The sequence below is a fragment of the Corylus avellana genome, chromosome 9 (genome assembly GCF_965113065.1).
Source record: "Corylus avellana chromosome 9, dhCorAvel1.hap1.2, whole genome shotgun sequence".
NCBI classification, from domain to species: Eukaryota; Viridiplantae; Streptophyta; class Magnoliopsida; order Fagales; family Betulaceae; genus Corylus; species Corylus avellana.
The window spans coordinates 11,758,308-11,782,052 of record NC_142498.1 but is presented as its reverse complement, the minus strand read 5'-3'; the positions used below and the strand labels follow the sequence as shown (position 1 = coordinate 11,782,052).

General features: G+C 33.8%; 1 protein-coding gene across 1 annotated transcript; it reads right to left on the bottom strand.

The window, feature by feature from the left end:
• Window positions 1–21,823: 21,823 nt before the first annotated feature.
• On the bottom strand, window positions 21,824–23,120 carry LOC148583695 (uncharacterized). The gene is made up of 3 exons (XM_088510766.1): window positions 22,974–23,120; window positions 22,331–22,480; window positions 21,824–22,135 (listed from the first exon to the last, which is right to left on the bottom strand). The coding sequence occupies exons 1-3, from the start codon at window positions 23,118–23,120 to the stop codon at window positions 21,824–21,826; spliced, it is 609 nt and encodes a 202-aa protein (XP_088366892.1).
• Window positions 23,121–23,745: the final 625 nt, after the last annotated feature.

Genomic DNA, 23,745 nt, shown 5'->3' with positions numbered 1-23,745 from the left:
TCTTACCGTGCCTTTATTGGCAAATCAAATTCAGGGTTTCAGCTTTCACATTTCCTGACCAAGAATTCAAATAATAATAATAATAATAATAATGTTAGTTTTTGTGTTAGCTTAATTCAGTTTCAAAATGTAGAGGCTATTGTTCATGGGCTCAAACACTGGTATAGAATGCTCAGAATTCAATCTCCACCGTTCATAATGTAGATTCATGTGTTATGAACGTCCCTGCAAAATTTTAGCTCAATCGGACCACAAACGCCTATCGCTTGGAGTGTTGATCAAGACTGAACATCATTTCCAAAATGCTGTTTCACCCATTGCATGCCCTGTCCGGACAGGCCTTCCCCGGGTCCGGACCGCATTTCCAGAAACTCTGTTTCTGCTCCGTAAAGCTCTGTCCGGACAGCCCATTAACTTGTCCGGACACCCTGTAAGTTTTAGGCCCAAAAACGTAATTTTAAGTGGGTTAGGTCTAGGATTTTGTCAGGGATATATATACATCATTATAGAAGAGAGAGGTACGAATTTTCACTCCCAGAGAATTCGTGTGAGGATGTGCTTGAATGATTATTTTGTTGTGAGCCAAATTGATTCCTCTTAGAGGATTTTTGTTAATTTTAATTGTGTGCTTAATTGAAGTCTATCGGAAGGTTCGATAAAGGAGAATCACGTTGAAGAAGATCGTGAGCGAGAAGACAAGTTGTAGGCTTATCGATCTTACAGAGTCAAGGTCTTACAAAGGGTTGTAAGTGTTCCTACTGTCTGTAATCTTTGGATAATCTTTTGATAGTGATTTCTTGGGTTTGGCTACCCCGGAAAGGTTTTACTTTTAGAACGTTTTCTAAAAGGTTTCCTCTTCGTCACCAAAATCTTTATGTTTGATTTTACTTGTTTTTGGTAATTGTTTGCTTGTATTTAAATATCCATTAATTTCGCATAAAATTGTGATATTTATCTTAGAGTTTTTCAAATAATAATAATAATAATAAAATTATGGGTCAAGGAAGACCTTTTATTTCAATTTAGGGAAAATTTACCCTCTACTCCCTCAAAGTTTGGGGCGATTTGCAATTCGATCTTCAAAGTTTCAATTTTGACAATCTACTCTTTCAAAGTTTCAAATTTTTGCAATTCGACCAATATTATCCCAAAATTCCCATATTACCACTATTTTTTTTTATTAAAAAAAAATGAACAAATTTGAAGGTGCAAAAATGGCCAAATGGCCATAGGGGTGGCTACGACTACCCTGAATTTAAAAAATAAAAAAAATAAAAAATAAAAAAAAAAAAAAAAAAAATTAAGTACAATATAAAAAGTTTTAGATACAATTTGTCAAATTGTAAGAATTTAGAACTTTGAGAATATATTGTCAAAATTAAAACTTTGAAGATCGAATTATAAATCGCCTCAAACTTTTAGAGTAAAATATAATTTTTCCTTCAATTTATTTCCGGTTCTAGATCTTTTTGGTTTTCTTGGTTGGGCTTGTCGAGTCTGACCAGAATTCTTAGGAAGCTGCCACATCTCCGACATTTTGACGCGGACTAAGTAAGCACTTTTGTTCACATTGCCGGACACCGGCTCTGGTGCGCCGTCTTTCAACGCTCTGGGTTTTAAGTTGGCTTATTTCAGGTGGACTTGCGTATTGACTAGTCTTACAGCAGCTTTTTCTTCAACTAAATTATTATTTTTATTTCCTATTCAAATATATTCTACACTAACTTTATTTATTTTTCTCTATACTAATTAAATATTATTTACGCTTACAATTTTTTACAAAATTTTAATACAATGAAAGAAAAGGAAAAGAAAGATGAGACGGGAAGAAAAATATTTTGTGTTAAAATAATGGATATAAAAGTTATAGGAAAGAACTTGAGTAAGACGGTAACGTACTCATAAATGTTTAGAAAACTTATAAGAGAAGTGTTGCAAATGGTTTTTTGTAATTTATTTATTTATTTAAAAATTTTCCTTTATTTAAGGAGAGAAAGAATATATAAGATAGTTATTGTGAATGCTCTTACGAAATGTTGTTCGATGTAGTTCATTTTTAGTCGGTGAACCAAAATTTAAATGGGCCAAGCCTTTTCTTTTTGCTTATTCTTTACAAATAATGTATGCTATCTAGTAAACTGTTATATAATTATCATATGATATGGCACCAACACCGACAGAGTTTTTCCTCAAACCGAGTTGGAGGAATTTAATTAAATTCTCTTTTGCCTCTAGGGTTTCAACTCTTTATTTTTTTTCTCCATAGGTTTTATTTTTGGGTTAAATACCAAATACCCTCCTGGGGTTTGGTAACTTTATTTTTATCCCCTCTGAGGTTTTATTTTTATCACAGGACCTCCTGGGGTTTTGATAAAGAACCAAATTAGTCCATCCGTTAGTTGACCGTTAGGACTGACACGTGGACCAATCAGATGTTGACACGTGGTACATATTTATTTTTTAAATTTAAAAAAAAATGTATTTAAAAAAATAAAACAAAATAAAAAAGAGAAAAAATTGAGCCACCCCCTTGGCCATTTTGGGGTGGCCTTTGGCCATGGGGGGTGGCCAGGCCACCCCCATCTGGCCGGATGGGGGTGGCCGAAACCACCCCCAATGGTGATTGGGGGTGGTTTCGGCCACCCCCAAGGCTCCCAGTTTTTATAGGGGGTGGTTTCGGCCACCCCCATCCGGCCAAATGAGGGTGGCCTGGCCACCCCCCATGGCCAGGCCACCCCCAAATTTTTTCTGTTTTCTTTTTTTTTTTTTTAATTTTAAAAAACATTAAAAAAAAAAATATATATGTGCTACGTGTCAATCTTAACGGCCAACTAACGGATTGACTAACTTGGTCCTTTATCAAAACTTCAAGGGGGTCCTGTGATAAAAATGAAACTCCAGGGGATAAAAATAAAGTTACCAAACCTCAGTGGGTATTTGGTATTTAACCCTTCATTTTTATCATAGGAAGTACCTGTGGTTTTTATAAAAACAGAAATGGTACCTTCGTTAAAATTCCGTCCAAAACTTAACGGGATGTCACGTCAGCGCCAATCAAATGTCGCCAAGTATCATATAATTAATTTTTTTAAGAAAATATTTTAAAAAAAAATTAAAAAATTAAAAAATATATTTTTTCAAAAAAGAAAAAAAAAAAAAAAAAAATTGAGGATGGCTACCATTTGGGGGTGGCCGAAACCACCCCCAGCGAACCGTGGTCCATTTTCTCACATCCTGGCTTTCGTCCACTCTCCATTTGCCACAGGCATTACATCACCACCCATTTTCTCAGCTTCAATGCATGAATTATGCTCAGCTAGGAGATGGAGTGGTGGCTGTTCCAAGCCACTCTTCAAGCTTGACGCCACATTTCGTATAATCCACGCCTGCCATTGCCAGAGCTTCGATAGACATTTCTTCTCTCTCTCTCTATATATATATATATATATATATATGAGTTTGCGAGAACCCGCTGATGAAAGTTGAGGGGTTTAAATTGAGAATTTTTTAACTTTGGAGAGTTTTTTAAAAACGTGTAGTAGTTCAGGGATCTAAATAAAGTTTCTTCTAAAAAATAAAGATTGAATGGCAATTTGGTTTTTTTAGTTGTTTTCGTTATGGCTTAACAGCAAAAATTGATAGAGGAGGTTAATTGTATCAAATTGAAAATTCAATGTATAAAATTGAGAGCTTTTAAAATTTAGAAGTTTTATCAAAACGCATAATAATTTAAAATTTTTAAGTAAAGTTATTATGAGATTTACGTAGAGTTTGCCTATCCAAATTTTGTGTTCTTTTCTTTTGATGTATTGCCCCTTTCATGATTTCTTTGCTTACGAAAAAAAAAAAAAAAAGGTGTACAAAGTCGTCGTCCACTGCCTTCATTTTCAAAAGACGTGACTATTTAAATCATTCTTTTATTGATCCTCTCTTCATACCACATACATATTTTCAAAGTAATTCTCTCTTAAAGTTTTTCATGCCTTGATCATTATTTTTAATAAATAGTTTAGTATTTTTTTCATTTATAATCTTGAAGTAAGGAGAAATGTTAAATATTATAAATTTATCAAACAAGCATAAAAAAAAAAAAACTAATGACTAATTTCAAGTGCCACGTCAATATTATTTGACTAAGTTGTATGTTAAATAAAAAATAAAAAGTTTAAATCATTTAACTTATGAGAAATAATAAAAATTATTTTCTATCTCATTTTTTGCCCATTTTTCTATCGTGGATGATTGAATCTACTATTAAATTTGCAAAATTGATAGTTGGGAGATGGAATGAAGAATAATGGGTAACATACCTTTAACTTATAATATTTTAAAATTTTCATTGTTATATATATATATATATATATATATATATATATATATAACCATCTTTTTTGTTTGTTTGTGTGTTTGTGTTATGTTGTCAACATAAATATATAACAAACAACTCAAAAAAAAAAAAAAACAAAAAACAAAAAACAATTCCGAAATAAGTTGACAAACATACCCCTATAATCCTGTATATTCAACATTGAAGGCTCTGACAGTCAGCAAAACCTTCTTTGCAAATAGATTAACATATATATTATTGACTTCGTTGGATCAACATGTACATCATAATCATATAATGTATGGAGTTATTATTGACTTTTTTTTTTTTTTTTTTTCTCTCAACCTGTCATAACCATTTCTCCAATTCATGATCTTCTCATTGAACAATTCAAATAGTTGGTAAAAGTCTTTTGTGGCAAAAGGAGAGAGTTGTTGAGCCCTGGTTCTTCTTGAAGGCGAAAATTTTGATTTTAGAAAAGGGCTTTGATTCCTCAATGTAGTCAGTTTTTTCCCATTTCTTCTTTCTCTGTCTATGAAACAATAAAAAAACTGGACTAATTGCTTAACGTTTATCCTTCAAACTATCTATCCTGCTGGGCCTGAAAGGAAGTCATCAGCTAACTACGATTTGTGAATCTTTGAAATAGTCCTTCTTCCTCGGCGACGCCTTTATTTACTATAATTAATATATGGAAACGACCATTTTAACTACTATAATATATTATTTGTCATTGGCTTCCCGTGTGCATTTGGATCTGTCAAAACTTTTGTGAAGGAATGTTGGTTGCTTCGTGTAAGAATTCGTAATATGATGAGTATACACTACAAAACTTTTGGTGTTTAATGACTCGCAAATAATTAATGATGTTTTTAGCCAAAAAAAAAAAAAAAAAAAGGTCATTATTTGTCTAGTGATGTTCAAATAGTTAGTTTTTCAAAATGATACTTTTTGCCATAGAATGAAAACTGGGTTAATGTCGTTTGAACAGTGCAAAACGGCATTAAATTGTGTCTTTTTTAGTAAAAGGTGCCGTTTTAACAATGCACGGTAACTTCTAAAAGGTGTCGTTTTCACTATTCACACGTCACCATTGAGAAGGTGATGTGTGAACAATGAACGTCAATTTCTAGAATGTGACATTTTCATGTTCAAACATCGCTATCCTTTAAAAAATTTTTAAAAAATAATAAAATTCTACCAATATATATATATATATTACAAAAAAAAAAAAAAAAAGTCAAATTAATTTTCTTTTTTTTTTTAAAAAAAAATAAAAATAAAACAAATTAAAAAAAAAAATAGAAGGGTGGGGGTGGCCCGAAAGCCCACCCCCATCCTCACGGGTGGCTCGCGGGCCACCCCTTCCCTAGGTGTGGCTGCTAGTTTGGAACCAGCAGCCACATGTGTTTTTTTTTTTTTTTTTTTTTTTTTTTTAAGTTTTATGTGTGTGGATGAAAGTGAAATTTTTTTTGAAGTTTTTTGGTGTGGGTAGTTGTTTTAAACTCAAATTTTGGGCGCCAATATTTCAAATTTTGATACGTTTTACTGTTCGCGTGTCACTATTCATGTGAATAGTAACCACTATTCACGAGTCACTAATTGTGCGCAAAAAGTGACTCGTGAACAGTAACAATATTCAAACTTCATTATTTTATGAATAACGACGTTTGAACAATTTAAAAGTCGCAATTTAGTGACACTTTCTAACATCATTATTCAAATGTCATTAAATATGGAAATTTTTGTAGTGATAGAATGCGCAATAATAATAAAAGAGAGAGAGACACAAGATTAAGGTTGTTCACACACTAAAACCCTATAGACTACATCTTGCTTTTATTGAGTGGCTTAATAATATATAAGAAACCTCAATATATAGAAGCTAAAGGGGGAGAGACCTATACATAAGCAACGTGAGACAAATCCACATATTCTACATAAATTCATTAAATCCAAAGGTCTTATGTCAAGACGAAAACAAAAGTTCTTATTAGATGAGGCTAAAGCTTGAATGAGAAATATATAAAAGAAATAGAAGGACAAAAGCATGAATAGAATACAACATGTGATAAGTGCCAAATATTGCATACTTGGACCTCTTGATCAGATTGGATTAAAGTTCAGATTGGATTCAAATTTAGATGCTGCACATATCTTAGTATTTTGACCATAACTTTTCACTCAAATATTGGATTGAAGTGATTCAAGTGGCATTGGAAAGCTAGCTCAAAATACTATAATTTGTTTTAAATAAAGATTTTCCTAATTCGGACGGTTACTATGCCAAAATCGCTCCTAAATAAAAGGACACAAATCTGGACGAATCCTATTCCGATTTCAGACTTCTATTTTGACTGGGAGACAGACCTCCGAATTACCTAGGTTTAATAGGGCTTCTAGGACTTCCCTAAGCCTATAAATAGACTTTTTTGTATTCAAGAAAAGATAGAGAATTCCAGAGAGCGAAATTCTACAGTTTTTCTCTTTTTAGTTTAGGTTTTCTTTAGATTTAAGTTTTATTTTTATGTGGAGCTAAATTCCCAACTAAGGTTGGGAATGAAGCCTTACCGATAAATAACATCAATACTTTCATATAAGTCTTTATTTATATGATTTTATTGGATTTAATATTTCAATTGTTTTACTTATTTTCAATATGTGGCATGATTCTTGGATATCTTGTTGTGATTCAAGGATACACTTGATGATTTAAGATAATTTTACATAGTTGATTGCTTGATTTTATTTGCCTAAATAATTGGATATCCCTTGTGATTTGTTCTACGGATACATTTGGTGTTTCAATTAAGATTGGATATCTTTTGTGATTTACGGATAGATTTGATAATTTAATTGATATTGGATTCTTCTTGTGATTTGTGCAATGAATGGATACATGGGATGATTTTGATTAATTGTTTGAAACATAGTAAAACATATCTAAGCTTTTAACTGTGAGAACTTCAGATTAATATTGATAAACATGGAAGTATGTTGTTATGATTCGGTGAGTGTGAATTCCCAAACCTTAGTATTTTATCTCTTAGTTTATTTTAATTAGTTTATGTTTGTCTTTTAATTTTTAAAACAAAAATTCAAAAACCTTTTGAAACTAGGTTAGGATTTAATTAGTTTAGATATAAATTGCTTTTTCAAAAACACAATTACCTATGAGCTCGACCTCACACTTGCAAAACATTATATTGCAAATGATTCGTGCACTTGCGAATTAAATAAATATGCACAATAAGTTTTTGGCGCCGTTGCCGGGGAATTGTTTACTTTTTGAAACCAATTTATTTCTAGATTAGTTTTATTCTTCTACTAGTTATAATTAGGATTTTATTTTTTCTGCAATTTGTGTTGTTTTACTCTTGTTACTAATAATAAAAAAAGAAAGAAAAAAGATTTTCTTTGGTTTTGTTTTTTTTTATTGTTTTGTTGTTTGTTTTACAGTTCTGCCGCAACCACCTTCTGCGCACTCACAGCAAAGGCAGCAATTGTAGCAGTTCTGTAGATTTTTGCCAAACATTTATTTTTGGTCATTTTTGTGAGTTTTTAAATTTTAGTTTTATTTTAGTTTTTGTTAGTTAGTCGGTTTTTTTTTTTTAGTTTAATTATTTAAAAATTAAAAAAAAGGTTAATGTGTTATGTAGGAAATTTGCATGCTAATAGAGTGAGGGTGAAGTATAGGTTTTTAGTTTAATAATTTTAATAATTTTTCTGTACAACATGCTTCTTCTAGTTGTAGGACACCAGCTCCTACCAACTACCATAAAAAAATTTACCCACATAAGCCATGCTCATATTGTTTCAATCATTATCATGAGGAAAACAATTGTCCAGATCTGCGAGCTGAGATAAACGAGTTATGGGACAGATTAGACCAAATTAGAGTAGCTAGATCTAACTTTTCATATGAACAAATGAACACCAGTTTCTCCAGTCCGGGGTTTGATTCAAATTTTAATTTTTATAACCCGAACTGGAGCAACCAATCTAATTTTTCAGGATAAGCTAAGGCTAGAGGAAATTATGCTTACCAATTTGATGAATTGCACCATTCAGAATATCCGGAGTTCGATCACCAAGCTCAACCACCTGCGGATCAATCCATTACTCAAATGCCACAGCCTACACCACAATCATCACTGGAAGACATGATGAAAACATTAATAGAAAAAGTCGACCAGTCCAACTCCCAAGCTAAATCCAATTCCCAAGATATACAAGAACTAAAAGGTTTCACCAATCAAGCTGTACAGGAGTTGAGAAATTCCAACATGGCTAATGGCAGAGACACACAAGAACTTAAGCAGGCCACGACCAAGATTAGGGGTGTCAATGCAGGCGGTTAGAAACCGCCCACTAACCGCTAACCGCTATAACCGCTAACCGCTTAACTGCTTAACCGTATTAACCGCTAACTGCCTAACCACTCTAACCGCCTAGCGGTTAGCGGTTAGAGGTTATTGGGTTTACTAACTGTAATCACTAACCGCTAACCGCCTTTTTATATAATATATTTTTTATAATTATAATTATAATAATATTTATACATATAACAGAATCAATTGACCATTAAATTATATATATATTTTTAGATAATTAAATCACAATTTGAGTATTAATATATTATCACTATAATTTATATGATTATATCACATGATCAATTGATCATTAAATCATTTGATTATATAATAACAAATTATACATATATAATATGACATGACTCATAAGTATATCAATTCATACTAATACAACAATTAAGTATCTAGAGACTTAGTTCTAATGTATATTATAAACTTATAAGTCTATATATGTTATAAATTATAATTATACATATATGTATATGAATAATATAAATGTATAAGATCAATACTTAATCATATGATTCAATGTCAATTCAAAAACTTTATTCAAGTAAATCATATTATTAATGTACAATGATAATATGATTCATATAATATCAAATTAAGTAATTGGCATTAGATTCAATAATGTGTTACTTATAACCACAATTGAAGTTTTAATGTATTATCATTCTAATTTATATGATTATATAATAACAAATTATATATATATAATATGACATAAGTCATAAGTATATCAATTCATACTAATACAACAATTAAGTACCTATAGGCTTAGTTCCAATGTATGTTATAAACTTATAAGTCTATGTATATGTTATAAATTATAATTATACATATATGCATATGAATAATATAAATGTATAAGATCAATACTTAATCATATGATTCAACGACAATTCAAATACTTTATTCAAGATAATCATATTATTAATGTACAATGATAATATGATTCGTATAATATCAAATTAAGTAATTGACATTGAATTGAACAATGTATTACTTATAAATACAGTTGAAGTATTGATGTATTTTCATTCTAATTTTAGTAATATTATCACTATAATTGATATGATTATATCACATGATGAATTGATCATTAAATCATATGATTATATAATAACAAATAATACATATAATCATATATAGTATGACATATAATCATATATAATATGTTTTATTTGAACTTTTTTTATATGTTGTGTTGAATTTTTTATTTATTTTTTATTTTTTTTATGTTGTGTGTGTGTGTGTGTATGTTTTTTTTTTTTTTTTTTTTTTTTTTAAAAAAAAGTTAACCGGTTATGATTTAATATTTAAGGACTTTTATTTTTTTATTTTTTTAAATTTTTTTTTAAAGTACAAGTAAATTCAAATTTGGGGTCAAATATTTTTGATTTTTCAATATGGGCTCTTTTTATAGCAATTGGGCCTAAGAAAACACTAAAAATACAAAAAACAAATGAGGGTAAAAAATGCTACACTAATAAAAAAGCCCAACAAGCCCAAAAAAAAGCCCAATTTTGAGAAAGCGGTTAGCGGGTGGTTACCTATTTCACTAACCGCTAACCCGCGGTTAGTAGCTAGCGGTTAGTGAAATCTACTAACCTCTAAGGCGGTTATGGTTTGCAGTTATTGCCAATAACTGCTAACTGTAACCGTATTGACACCCCTAACCAAGATAGAAGGATAGATCGGTCATCTATTTGTTGACTTCAACAGAATAGAGGAAGAAGAGCTTCAAAGTCAGCTGATGGCTGAAAGACACTACATGATTGATGAGAATGATTCCGAACATTCTTATCACGAGCATGCCCAAGTCACCATCACACTTGAGAGTGAGGAAATTGTGGATAACAAAGAGGAGCACATCCGCATGATAGGGGGAAGCGCTGTAAAGTTTTCTCCTCCAATTTATTTTCTGCACTTCACTCCACAAATTCTTTCTTTCATTTTTCATTACATTTTGTTTTTTGTTTTTTGTTTTTTGTTTTGTTTTGTTTCGTTTGTTTGTTTTTTTTTTTTTTTTTTTTTTTTTAATTTGTTTTTGTTTATAATAGCAATTAATCTTTTGATGTTTGTTTATATGAAAATATTGCTGTTAGTTTTGATGATAGGTGTTTTGGTGTTTGAGTTTGGAGGATGCCCTGCCCCTTTTTCTCACCTTGATGTTTCCTTACTTCCGGCAATGTATTTCTATACTATACATTGAGGGCAATGTATAATTCAAGTTTGGGGGTATGGAAAAACACTTTACTGTTTATTTTTGTTCTTATTTGTTTATTTTTATTTGTCTTTTTGTGTTAAAAAATTTGAAAAAAAAAAAATTATGCTATGTTTTTGTCAAGTTTGAGTTAAACTGTAACTGTGATTTGCAATTCATTAGCTTGCTTAAAGGGTTGAACATATCATTATGTCATTAGTAGTCTGTGTCCTTTAACTTATTTTTGGGTAAAAGAGATTTCACTTGTTTTGAGACAAATCTTTATGAGCACATTAACATGTTTTCTGTGAGGTATGATGATTGAGCTTAAGCTTGTTCTCTTCGAGATTTGTTGGATGACCTATTGATGAATAACCATTGGCTTGCAAGATAGATATATATATATATATATATATATATATAAGAAAAAGAAAAAGAAAAAGAAAAAAAGAAATAAAAAAGAAAAGAAAGATCATGTTGAATTTTCCGCTGAGTAACTGGATATCTTGCCTCATTAAGCATTAAGTGTTCGCGTCAAAAGGTGTGAAGTTCAATGTTGATTTATGATATGATTAATTTGACTTTGTAGCCTTTTTGACTTAAGTTAATAAGCCCTTATGGATGTTTTACATCTAGTGCCCTAAAACCACCTACCTTGGGAGTCATTGGCCTAACACTTCTTACATGGGTCAATTAGAAAGTTTAAGAGAGCTAGACATTGCAGAGTCTATAAAAAAATAAAATAATTTTTTTTTTTTTTTTTTTTTTTTTTTAAAAGTGCATATCTTGCTTTGGTTGTTTCATCTGTTAGGGATTCTTATAAATTTTATGGAACTTGTCTTGAGTTTAAGCTGAAAGCTTCATGAGTGTATGCTAATTACACTTTACACATTTTAGAACATATGAAGTCTAAATTGTCCATTTATGAGTGATTTGATTATGAATTTCCTTTTGACTGTGATGATGATGTTTGTTTTTTTAAGCTTGCTCATGAATAAGAACCATGATTTATGTGAAAAATTCTTTCTTGTTAACAACATAGTGCATAATGTTTGTGGGTATCATTTCTATTAAGCCCTCACGAGACTTCACTCATCCACTAGGGATGCCTAAGGGTTTAAAAAGCTTGTTGCATATGCTAAATGCAATCGTCTCTCCCACAAAAGAGGATTTATGTTTCATGCTCTCATTTCATTTTTCGTTTTGTTTTGCTAAGGGACTAGCAAAATGTAAGTTTGGGGGTGTTTGATAAGTGCCAAATATTGCATACTTGAACCCCCTTTATTTACATTAGTTAATCCTTTAGTTGTGTCGTTATTTAATGTTTTGTATTAGTTTTGTGTTTTTAGTATTTTGTAGGTCATTGAAGAAAAAATATAGTTTTAAAGGGAAAAATGCAAAGTTTGGAAGAAAGCATACTTTGAGAAGACCTAGATGATGTGGTTAAGTTTAACCAAATCCAAGAAACGGTTAAATCGGATTAAAGATCAGATTGAATTAAAGTTCATATTGGATTCAAATTCAGATTCTGCACATGTCTTAGTATTTTGACCATACCTTTCCGCTCCTATATCAAATTGAAGTGATTTAAGCATCATTGGAAAGCTAACTCAAAATACTACAATTTGTTGTGAAATAAGATTTTCCTAATTCAGACGGTTACTATGCCAAAATCGCCTCGTAATAAAAGGACACAAATCTGAACGAATCCTATTCCGATTTCAGACTTATATTTTGACTAGAAGATAGACCTCCGAATTATTTAGGTTTAATTGGGCTTCTAGGACTTCCCTAAGCCTATAAATAGACCTCTTCACATTCAAGAAAAGATAGAGAATTCCAAAGAGCAAAATTCTACAGTTTTTCTCTTTTTAGTTTAGGTTTTCTTTAGATTTAGGTTTTATTTTTATGTGGAGCTAAATTCCCAACTAAGGTTGGGGATGAAGCCTCACCGATGAAGAACATCAATACTTTCATTTAAGTCTTTATTTATCTGTTTTATTGGGTTTAATATTTCAATTGTTTTACTTCTTTTCAATATGTTGCATGATTCTTGGATATCTTGTTGTGATTTAAGGATACACTTGATGATTTAAGATAATTCACATAATTGATTGCTTGATTTTATTTGCCTAAATAATTGGATATCCCTTGTGATTTGTTCTATGGATACATTTGGTGTTTCAAGTAAGATTTGATATCTTTTGTGATTTACGGATATATTTGATAATTTAATTGATAATGGATTCCTCTTGTGATTTGTGCAATGAATGGATACATGGGATGATCTTAATTAATTGTTTGAAGCATAGTAAAATATATCTAAGATTTTAATTGTGAGAACTTCAAATTAATATTGATAAACATGGAAGTATGTTGTTATGATTCGGTGAGTGTGAATTCTCAAACCTTAATATTTTATCTCTTAGTTTATTTTAATTAGTTTATGTTTGTCTTTTAATTTTTAAAACAAAAATTCAAAATCTTTTTGGAACTAGGTTAGGATTTAATTAGTATAGATATAAATTGCTCTTTCAAAAACACAATTCCCTATGGGTTCAACCTCACACTTGCAAAACATTATATTGCAAACGATTCGTGCACTTGCGAGTTAAATAAATTTGCACAACAACATGCTTACTTCAACTGTAGTTTGGATTTTTTTTTTTTTTTGATAAGTAACTGTAATTTGGATTCTTAAACTCTATAGTGTACTCTAACACTCAAACTCAAGGTAAAAATTTTGTGAAATCTTGAGTTTGATTTTTTTTTTTCTTTTTCTTATTCTTATTGGAGACAGTAGTGGTTGGCGAGGCCTAAGATGGTGGCTGGAAACTCAATAGAGTTGGTGGCGGCTAGTGAAGGTAACTGGAGTTGATGATGGTTGAAGACAGTGGCTAAACAATTAACCAAAATAGGAAAAGCCAACTATAGGCCTTAAAATGGCATGGGTTGTCAAACAATACTACAAAGGTCGGGTCTGGATTATTAAACATACCACAAAGGCCAAAAAAAGAATGGATCAACAAATGACCAAAAGATAAATTTGGGTCAACAGCAAGACCAACAATAGACCAAATACCCGAGCCAACAATAGGTATACAAATGGAGCCAACTATAGGCCTTAAATGAGTATGGGTCATAAGTCTACAAAGAGTCGAAAGATAAGGCCAACTATGGACCTAACATATGCATCTTTGGGTATTCTTTTTTCAAATTTTTTTTTTTTTTTAAAACAAAAACCACTTCGTTGACAAGCCCATTGTGTATCTTCTCTTCTGTCCATTCTTCGGTTTGGCACAATAGGTATAGAATATGGCTAAATAGATCAGTTGCAATACTAGCCCAACAATATTGCGATGTGGGTGAACAAAAGAATATCCAAAACAAGCAATTCAACAGTATTGTTGCAATATAGAGATCTGGTGAGAACCAAAGTTGTTAGAAAAATATAAAGAAATATAGAGAAAATACGAAGGCAAAAATATAATTAAGACTTCAAGGCTCCATCGTAACGACAATATCTTCAGACCGTATTTTGTCCCCTTTCAAGTGCTAAGGGTATATGGAAGAATAATCCCCAAGATACAATGAAGCCTAAATATTACTCTACAATAACACGTTCTGAAGTAACTAGAAATCACCCTCATGGAGAGTTGCACCAAAAAAAAAATAAAAAAATTAATAGGAGACAAGAAAGAAGATATTGGCTTGTCTATTTTGCATATGACCAAAGAGTTATATTTATAATCATTTTGGACAATCCAATGGCCTAAAATCATAGTGGTCAAGATTGTAACCACCAAGTTCAACTTTTTTTTTTGACATGTCCGCATAAGGGAAGAGAAAAGGGAGGAGGGAGATTCAATCTAGTGACCTCCACTTCATGAGGCGTAGTTGATGTGGTCTTTTCATTGTGCAAAAATGATCAATAATAAAATTACCACTTGTAATAGAACATATCCTTGTAGGATAGGGCTATATTGAGGGCGTCCAATTAAACAAAGTACCGTCACCCATTGTTACTAAGAAACTGAAAGAAATCTCAAACGAGAGCTACGAGTAAATAGAACACCTATTCAGGATTAATTCTAACCTGATTCAAAAGATGATTGTTTTGTTTTTGTTTGAAAACTAAATGCATAAAAGTAAAATTAAGATAAATTGTAATGGGAAAAGAATAGGGGGTTGATTTAACCACTAACCGCATAACAATTGTTAATTATAAATTAACAAGGAAAATTCATTTTATGCATGGTAACGCTTGTGTCACTCGAGTAGTCAGGAAAATATAATTATTAAGAAATAAGTATAATCCATCTTTGGTTGGCACAGATTGTTTGCCTAACCTGTAGATGGGGTACAGTCTGTCTTCTCTAGGTATGGACTATCAAATCTCTTAATTAGTTACACGCAATCAATGGATAGGCATAACTCATCTTCGGTTAGTACGAATCGTCTACCTAAATTACACTAAACTAGGGTGTAGAACGATTCGTCTTTCCTAGGCATGGGCATGGCCTATCAAACCCTCTTGACCATGTATCAGTTAAAACCGTTGCATAACCATCATTCTTATAATCACATAAAATAAGAATGATTGAGTTCAATAAAAGATAAAAAGCTTTCTAAGACAAGATAAGAATTCTATCAAGATTGAATATAAACATTAAAATCAATTCTCTTAGTTATATAACCATCATGCTTATAGAAAATCCTAAATTAAAACACAATCAAACCATTGTTACTTGGAAATAGCTACATCAACAACCAATTAGGAATTTAGGTCCTCATGGTCGTGCTAGAATGGCATTCTGCTATGTTCATCTTCTCTTCAACTCTTCAAGCCTCCAATAAGATGTTTTATGTGAAATTTCTCTATGCTAAGCACCCCTTCTCTTGAGAGGTTTATTACATATTTATAGGGTTTAAAATAAACTATAGGAGCCCTTGGAGTCCCAGAAATGCCGTAATTCGGTCTCCTAGTCGAATTAGGAGACCTCAACATGTTTCCATATTAGTTCTGCATTTCTGCCCAACAAGTTGTTGTGAGTGCGCTCAACCCTAAAAATGCTGCACTCAAGCGTAGGTACGCTCGAGCTCTTCTGATTTGTGCTTGATCCCAAGTACTTCAACAGCTCCATGAAGTGTATTTTAAGCCCAAAATTAATGGAATTTCTTGCATCTTTATTTAAAACCTGAAAACACTAAACAACATAAGATCAAAAAGATAACAATACTAAGAAACTAACATATGCAAGTTATGGGGCTTGAATGTGCAACATTTGGCACTTATCAGTAGTCTCCAACTGATTGAGCTACCCCTTGGGAACTCACCAAGTCGAACTTAATGGACATCTTCAATAGCATAATAACCTCTCTTGTAACCACAAAAACCTTAAATAGCATATTAAACTATTTTGTAACCACCAAATCTTTAAATCTCTTTTGTAAGTTTTAACTCCTTTAGTAAAGTATATTTCATAATTATTTGAAATACTCAAAATAATTATTTTATTTATTTATATTAAATAAATCCAACATTCCTCCACTATTTCAAATAATTTTGAAAATAATGTGAAAAAACTTTTGTGCATTTTTGTGAAAATAAGTCACTTCAATGAAGATGTATTTTGGACTTGAACCACCACCTAGTGTAAATATACCAAGACTATGTCAAGGTGATCAACAAACGAATCTTGAACTGATGACCCTATTAGACTAGTTGGATATATCACATGTGTTTATTTTCTAATTCTCCAGGTGTTTCTCTTTGCTTGTACTTTTGTGGCCCTGTGCAATATCTCAGTTTCATGAGAGCTCTAGGTATGGTCAATACCATAGGAAGCGGCCTCACTTCCACTCTCACATAGGTAAGTTCACCTAAGGTGATCATGTTTTACCTCGGCAATGTAGTGCCCCGAGTAATTATTAGATTGTGTTTGGCTTACTCAGTTCATTAGGGTTTGTTGGAAATAAGATTTTTGGATTTCTTGTTTTGGTTTTGGTTGAACGTTCGATAGGGGAACCACCGAACGTTTAAAGGGGGACTACCGAATATTTGTTGACCAAATTTAGAACCACTAGGTAATGACCAAATGTTCGACTTGCAACACTAGAACCACTTTTCAATAGTACACCAAACATTCGACCATGGACCATCGAACATTTGGTCAAACGTTTGATGACCTGCAGGATTGCCACAACAACACCCCCAACTTTCTCAACCCTATAAATATCCCTCCCCACTCTTCCCTTATACCTCACCCTGCCTCCGTTGCCATGAGAAAACCCTGCTTGTGAGTGTGTGTGAGTTTTGGAAGAAAGAGAGAGTTTCTTGAAGGCTTTTTGCTTCCAAGCGGTAATCTTCTAAGCTTAGCTTGTTCCTTACTTAGTTGTTATGTTGTTAAAGTGCTTTTCATTGTCTTGCTTGTAAGTTTTGAGCTTGAAGTTGTATAGTTGGCTTCAATCTTGGTTTAAAAGCATGAGTTAACATTTTAACGATGTTAAACATAGTTTCTTTTGCATGGATATGTTATTTGGGGCTAAGAGTCTATTAGGAATCTTTTTATGACCTTAGAGGTGATTAGGAGGTTGTTTGGTTCACAATGAGTTTTCTGCCCAACATCAAACGTTCGAACCTATCTAGCTGAATGTTTGAGGTCGAGGCCAAATGTTTGAGCTAATATGTCCGAATGTTCGATGGTCAGAACTGATGTAGGTATTTTCTCATATTACGAGGGTGTGAAACATTTGGAGGAATTTGTGGAGGAACTGTAACACCTCGAAAATTAATTAACTGGTAATTAACTCCACGGTTCGTCTCCCAGCCTTATTCCACGAGGAACAAGACTTAGGGATCTCTACTCCTCAAAAAGGGAGGATACTAAGCAGTGGAAAGCATTAAAATTCTACAAACATTAATCATTACAATCAGAGCATCTACCAAGAATCATCACAGTAGTTGAAATCACACTACATATATCATCTTCACAAGGGATCCATGTTATACCTTAATATGCAAGTATGCATGAAGGCTTTTAAGTCTACAACTGTAATTGACCCCATGGTTCATCTTCTAGCCCTATCCTTCGCAGGACAAGACTCAGGGATCATAACCACTCCTAAACGAGAGAATTTAGCAAAAGACTTCTAAACTATAGGAAAGGAGAATAATAATTAAAATAATTACACATTCATACACTAGAGTAAACATAATACCTCATATCATAAAATAGGTCATCAAATGTAAAGGTCAACAAGCCATCATCAAAAATAAACTATTACAACCCAAATCATAATTGTCTTACAAAAGATCAACAGATCAAATCTCAAGCTTAAGTAAGGCTAAAGAGATAATAATTTCCACCATCTGCGCTCAAGTGGTTCCTTCATCATTCCACATGGATTTCAACCAAACTGAGTTCATATCCTCAAAAATGATTCGGATCAGGTCCTATGCAATCACCCATGTCGGATTCAAAGGCATCCTCGTCTAGGCTAGCTAAACCGCACAATGATTCGTAACAAAGGGGGAAAACATAAAAACAGAGGGAGTAAGTATAAAAGACTTAGTGAATATTAATGCACATAATACCCATGCCAGTTTAATGATGAACTCTATTTGATAAAGAATGTAATAGTTTAACCATGACAGTTTTCCATAGGTGCAATATAGATATAAGATATATGTTTATAATCAGGAGTAACAGTGGTAGTTCAATAGTATGATCTACCCGAGATATTACCCATTCTTAGTAGGTTTGACGTTGTCCTAAGGGACCTGTAATACAACATCGGTGCCCCGGATATTGTATGCTACCGTCTCTAACACTAGTGGCACGACTGAGTCCGACCTCGGGTGGCCCATACCACTAATGATGTATGTCCTGTAGTGACTGCCCGTTAAGGCTGCGCCGGTTATGAAACAACCAGTGGATCCAAGGCCCATATACAATACACACATTTGACCATAAAGTTAACATATATAGTGATGAGTGACAAATATTGCATACTTGGACTCCTTTATTTACATTAGTTAATCCTTTAGCTGTGTCGTTATTTAATATTTTGTGTTAGTTTTGTGTTTTTAGTGTTTTGTAGGTTGTTAAAGAGAAATTGCATCTTTAGAGGAAAAAATGCAAAGTTTGGAAGAAAGCACACTTTGAGAAGATCTAGATGACGTGGTTAAGTTTAACCCAATCAAGGAAAGGATTAAAGTGAAATTTCTCTAATCGGAGTCAAAATCAGATTGGATTCAAATTCAGATTCTGCACATGTCTTAGTATTTTGACTATAACTTTCCGCTAAAGTATCAAATTGAGGTGATTGAAGCAGCATTGGAAAGCTAACTCAAAATACTACAGTTCATTTAGAAATAGGATTTTCCTAATTCGGATGGTTACTATGCCAAATCGCCCCGCAATATAAGGACACGAATTTGGACGAATCCTATTCCGATATTAGACTTTTATTTTGACTGGGAGACAGACTTCTGAATTATCTAGGTTTACTAGGGATTCTAGGACTTCCCTAAGCCTATAAATAGACCTCTTTGCATTCAAGAAAAGATACACAAGTCCAAAGAGCAAAATTCTACAGCTTTTCTCTTTAGTTTAGTTTTTCTTTAGGTTTAGGTTTAGGTTTAGGTTTAGATTTTAGTTTTATTTATATGGAGTTAAATTCCCAACTAAGGTTGGGGATGAAGCCTCACCGATAAAGAACATCAATACTTTTATGTAAGTCGTTATTTATCTGATTTTATTGGGTTTAATATTTCAATTGTTTTACTTCTTTTCAATGTGTGGAGTGATTCTTGGATATCTTTTGTGATTCAAGGATACACTTGATGATTTAAGATAATTTCACATAATTGATTGCTTGGTTTTATTTGCTTAAAAATTGGATATCTCTTGTGGTTTGTTCTTCAGATACATTTGGTGTTTCAATTAAATTTGGATTCCTTTTGTGATTTGTGCAATGAATGGATACCTGGGATGGTTTTGAATAATTGTTTGAAGCATAGTAAAACATATCTAAGATTTTAATTGTGGAAACTTCAGATTAATATTGATAAGCATGAAAGTATGTTGTTATGATTTGGTGAGTGTGGATTCCCAAACCTTAGTCTTTATCTTCTGTTTTATTTTATTTAGTTTATGTTTATCCTTTAATTTTGAAAACTCAAAATTCAAACATTTTTTGGAACTAGGTTAGGATAAAATTAGTTTAGTTATAAATTGCTCTTCAAAAACACAATTCCCTGTGGGTTCGACCTCGCACTTGCAAAACATTATATTACAATCAATTCGTGCACTTGCGAGTTAATAAAATTTGCACAGTATATACTAAGCCCATGGCCGTTATCCCGCACGTACTGGTGTACCAAGTCATATGATGCAATTTATCTTGTTCGTATTTTACATGTATGCTTTTTCAAGTCTCACTTTTGTTATCATGTTAAGTACAATGTTTTTCACAAATGCTAGAGTTCAAGTGCAGCAGAAAATGTGTTTCCGTGAGAGTTGCAAATATCCATGTTTTTGTATACAAAATAGACGTGCAAATGTGGGAAAATAAATGGCCAAGCATTATGTGAGTTAAAACACACCTGGGTCGATAAAAGTCTCTGTGTAATCCTCCAACAAGTTTGAGTTCTCCAAATTTGTGGAAAATCCACCTATTAGTCCTAAGTTCACTAAAACAAACCTTTGACTCTAAAACAGGGGTCGTTGGGTGCTCGGCCAAAAAGGCCATCTCCTGAATGTTCCTGGGCGAGCGCTCGACCTAGGAATGAGCATTTGTCTAGTGAGGTTCAAGTAGAAACCTCATTTGACCCACTTGTTTACCGAGCTTTCTAACGGTCTCTTATGCTATCAAAAGGCTTTCTAACACATTCTAAGCATAACAACGTTTCTAATAGTAAGATTAAATCTAAGCAAGAGGAAACGCTAATCAATATCAAAGCTTACAACAACTAAGCTATTAGAACGAAACTCAAAGAAAATGGTAAAGATTACCTCAACCGAGCAAGACCTCCAAGTAACTCCCTTCAAACACTCACAAAATCTCACTACTCTCACAAAACCAAAATGACTGAGTTTCTCTAGGCTTCTAGGGTGAGGGAAAATCGAATGGGGTTGAGTGTTATTTATAAGGGATGAGGTTGAGGGCAAAATGGTGAATAACAGGAAAGCGGCAAGCCCTCGTAGTACTACAGGGAGTGAGCGATCGTGTACTGTTGCTCAGAGGGGTCAGGTGGCAGGTGACATGCGCAGGTAAAAACCAGCTCTCAACAAAAAGTCAACGAGCGCTCGACCTAGTCCCCACACGAGCGCTCGTGTACGGTTGTAAGGTGAGCACTCGTGTGTGGTCTCCCACACGAGCATTTGTCTACTATAGCTCCGAGATCCAAAAATGCCTCTCTAGGTGCCCCTAGTGACCCAAAGCCCAACCTTCTAATTAAGTTGTCTTAAGCCTAATTGATTATTTGTGTCACTACATTCTCCCTTCCTTATAAAAATTTTGTCCTTGAAATTTCCAGATAAAATACCAAAAGAACAACAATAAAATGGTGTAGAATGTTACCTTTCATCTGCCGCATCATCAACATCGTGCTCAGTAAGCTCCTGGCTATCTCTTCCCATCCGTTGACTGGCACTACTTAATCCTCAAATAACTGCATCATCAACATCGTGCTCAGTAAGCTCCTGGCTACCTATTCCCATCCGTTGACTGGCACTACTTAATCCTCAAATAACTATGGGAAATCACCTCGCAAGTCATCTAAGGCATCATACTCAATGTTACCTACGCTGTACCAGTCGTCATCGATCTCAACTCCCAAATCTATTAGTTCGCAAAATGAGTAGTTCCACGTGCAATTTGGATCGATTGGTATTGGTGCCATAATCATAATTAACCAAACAAATGCGGATAACGATTCAGCATCTTCTGCTCTGCCTTCCATGATGCTTTCTTGACACCATGGTTACTGCATAATACCTTAACGATAGGAATCGTCTTGGTACGTAGTACTTGCTCCTTGCAATCCATGATCTTTACCGGCTCCTCTACATATGTCAATCCTTCCTGAATTCCCAACGACTCGTATTCCACAACTACGTTGGGGTTAGCGATGTACTTCCTCAACATCAAGACATGGAAAATATCATGCTTCTCGACAAAGTATGGGGGTAAGGCGATTCTGTATGCCAATCTCCCCACTCTCTAGGTGATCTCAAATGGTCCAATAAATCAAGGGCTAAGCTTCCCCTTCTTCCCAAACCATATCACTCCCCTCATGGGCGATATCTTAAGGAATACATGATCCCTTACTTAAAACTCCAACGGTCGCCTCTGATTATCAGCATAACTCTTCTGCCGACTCTGGGTTGCACTCATCCTCTCTCTAATGATAAGCACCTTGTCTCGAGTATCCTGAATTAGTTTTGGCTCCAACGTCTGTCTCTCATAGACTTTGTCCCTGTACAAGGGCGACTGACACTTACATTCGTAAAGTGCTTCATAAGGCAGCATTCCAATAGTTGTCTGATAACTGTTGTTGTAGGCAAACTAGATCAAAGGCAGATACTGAACCCAATTGTCCTTGAAGTCCAATATGCAAGCCTATAACATATCCTCTAGGATTTGGTTAGTCCTCTCCGACTGACCATCCGTCTGCAGGTAAATAGCGGTGCTAAACTTCAACTCCGTTCCCATCTCTTTTTGCAAGCTCTGCCAAAATCTTGAAGTAAAACAAGAGTCCCTGTCCGAAACGATTGTCGATGGTACTCCATGTAATTGGACTATATTCTAAACATATAGTCTGGTGAACTTGTCCATCGGATCCTTGACCTTCACAGGAATGAAGTGAGAATTCTTCGTGAGACGATTGACTACTACCCAAATGGAATCTTCTCCAATGGGCGTCTTGGGTAACCACAAAATAAAATCCATGGTGATCTCATCCCACTTCCACTTTGGTATAAGCAATGGCTTGAGCATTCCTGCAGGTCTTTGATGCTTCGCCTTCACTTGTTGGCAGGTTGGGCATTCCTCCACAAACCTTGCGATGTCCCACTTCATATTGTTCCACCATTATGACTCTTTCACGTTCGTGTACATCTTCGTACTTCCAGGATGTACAGTATATGGAGAACGATGAGCCTTGCTCATAATCTTCGACCTTAACCCTCCTCCTTCCGGTACACATACTTGCTTAAAATGGGTAAGCAACCTATCTTCCTTAAGGAAAAACTCCTAGGCCTTCCCTTCTTCCATCAATTGCTAGATCTTAGCACACTCAGGGTCCTCCAGCTGAGCGGCTTTAATCCTTGCAAGCAAATTCGACTGAATCATCAGTTTAGACAAGTATGCAGGCACACCTTCATATACTATTTCTAGTCTCATTCTAGCAAATTTCCTAATCAACTGAGGTTGGAAAATTTCAAGAGCGGCAAGCTCTACCGTTGATTTCCTACTCAATGCGTCTACCACTACGTTAGCCTTGCGGGGATGATAATTGATCTTGCAATCGTAATGCTTGATTAGCTCCAACCACCTCCTCTGCCTCATGTTAGGTTCCTTTTGAGTAAAGAAGTACTCCAAGCTCTTGTGGTCTGTGTAGATCTCACACTTCTCGCCATACAAGTAGTGCCTCAAAATCTTCAAAGCAAACATGACCGCTGCCAACTCCAAGTCGTGCGTACGATAGTTCTGCTCGTACACCTTCAGTTGTCGTGATGCGTAGGCAATAACATTGCTATTTTACATAAGTACGCACCCTAATCCTTTCTTAGAGGCATCGCTATACACTACAAAATTGCCAGATCCTATAC

Coding starts and splice junctions, on each gene's coding strand:
- LOC148583695 (XM_088510766.1), bottom strand. CDS start 23,120: ATGTGTACCGGAAGGAGGAGGGTTAAGGTCGAAGATTATGAGCAAGGC. Junction 22,481..22,973: donor ATGAAGTGGGACATCGCAAG/GTTTGTGGAGGA, acceptor CCTTTGATCTAG/TTTGCCTACAACAACAGTTA. Junction 22,136..22,330: donor TTCAGGATACTCGAGACAAG/GTGCTTATCATT, acceptor GAGATCACCTAG/AGAGTGGGGAGATTGGCATA.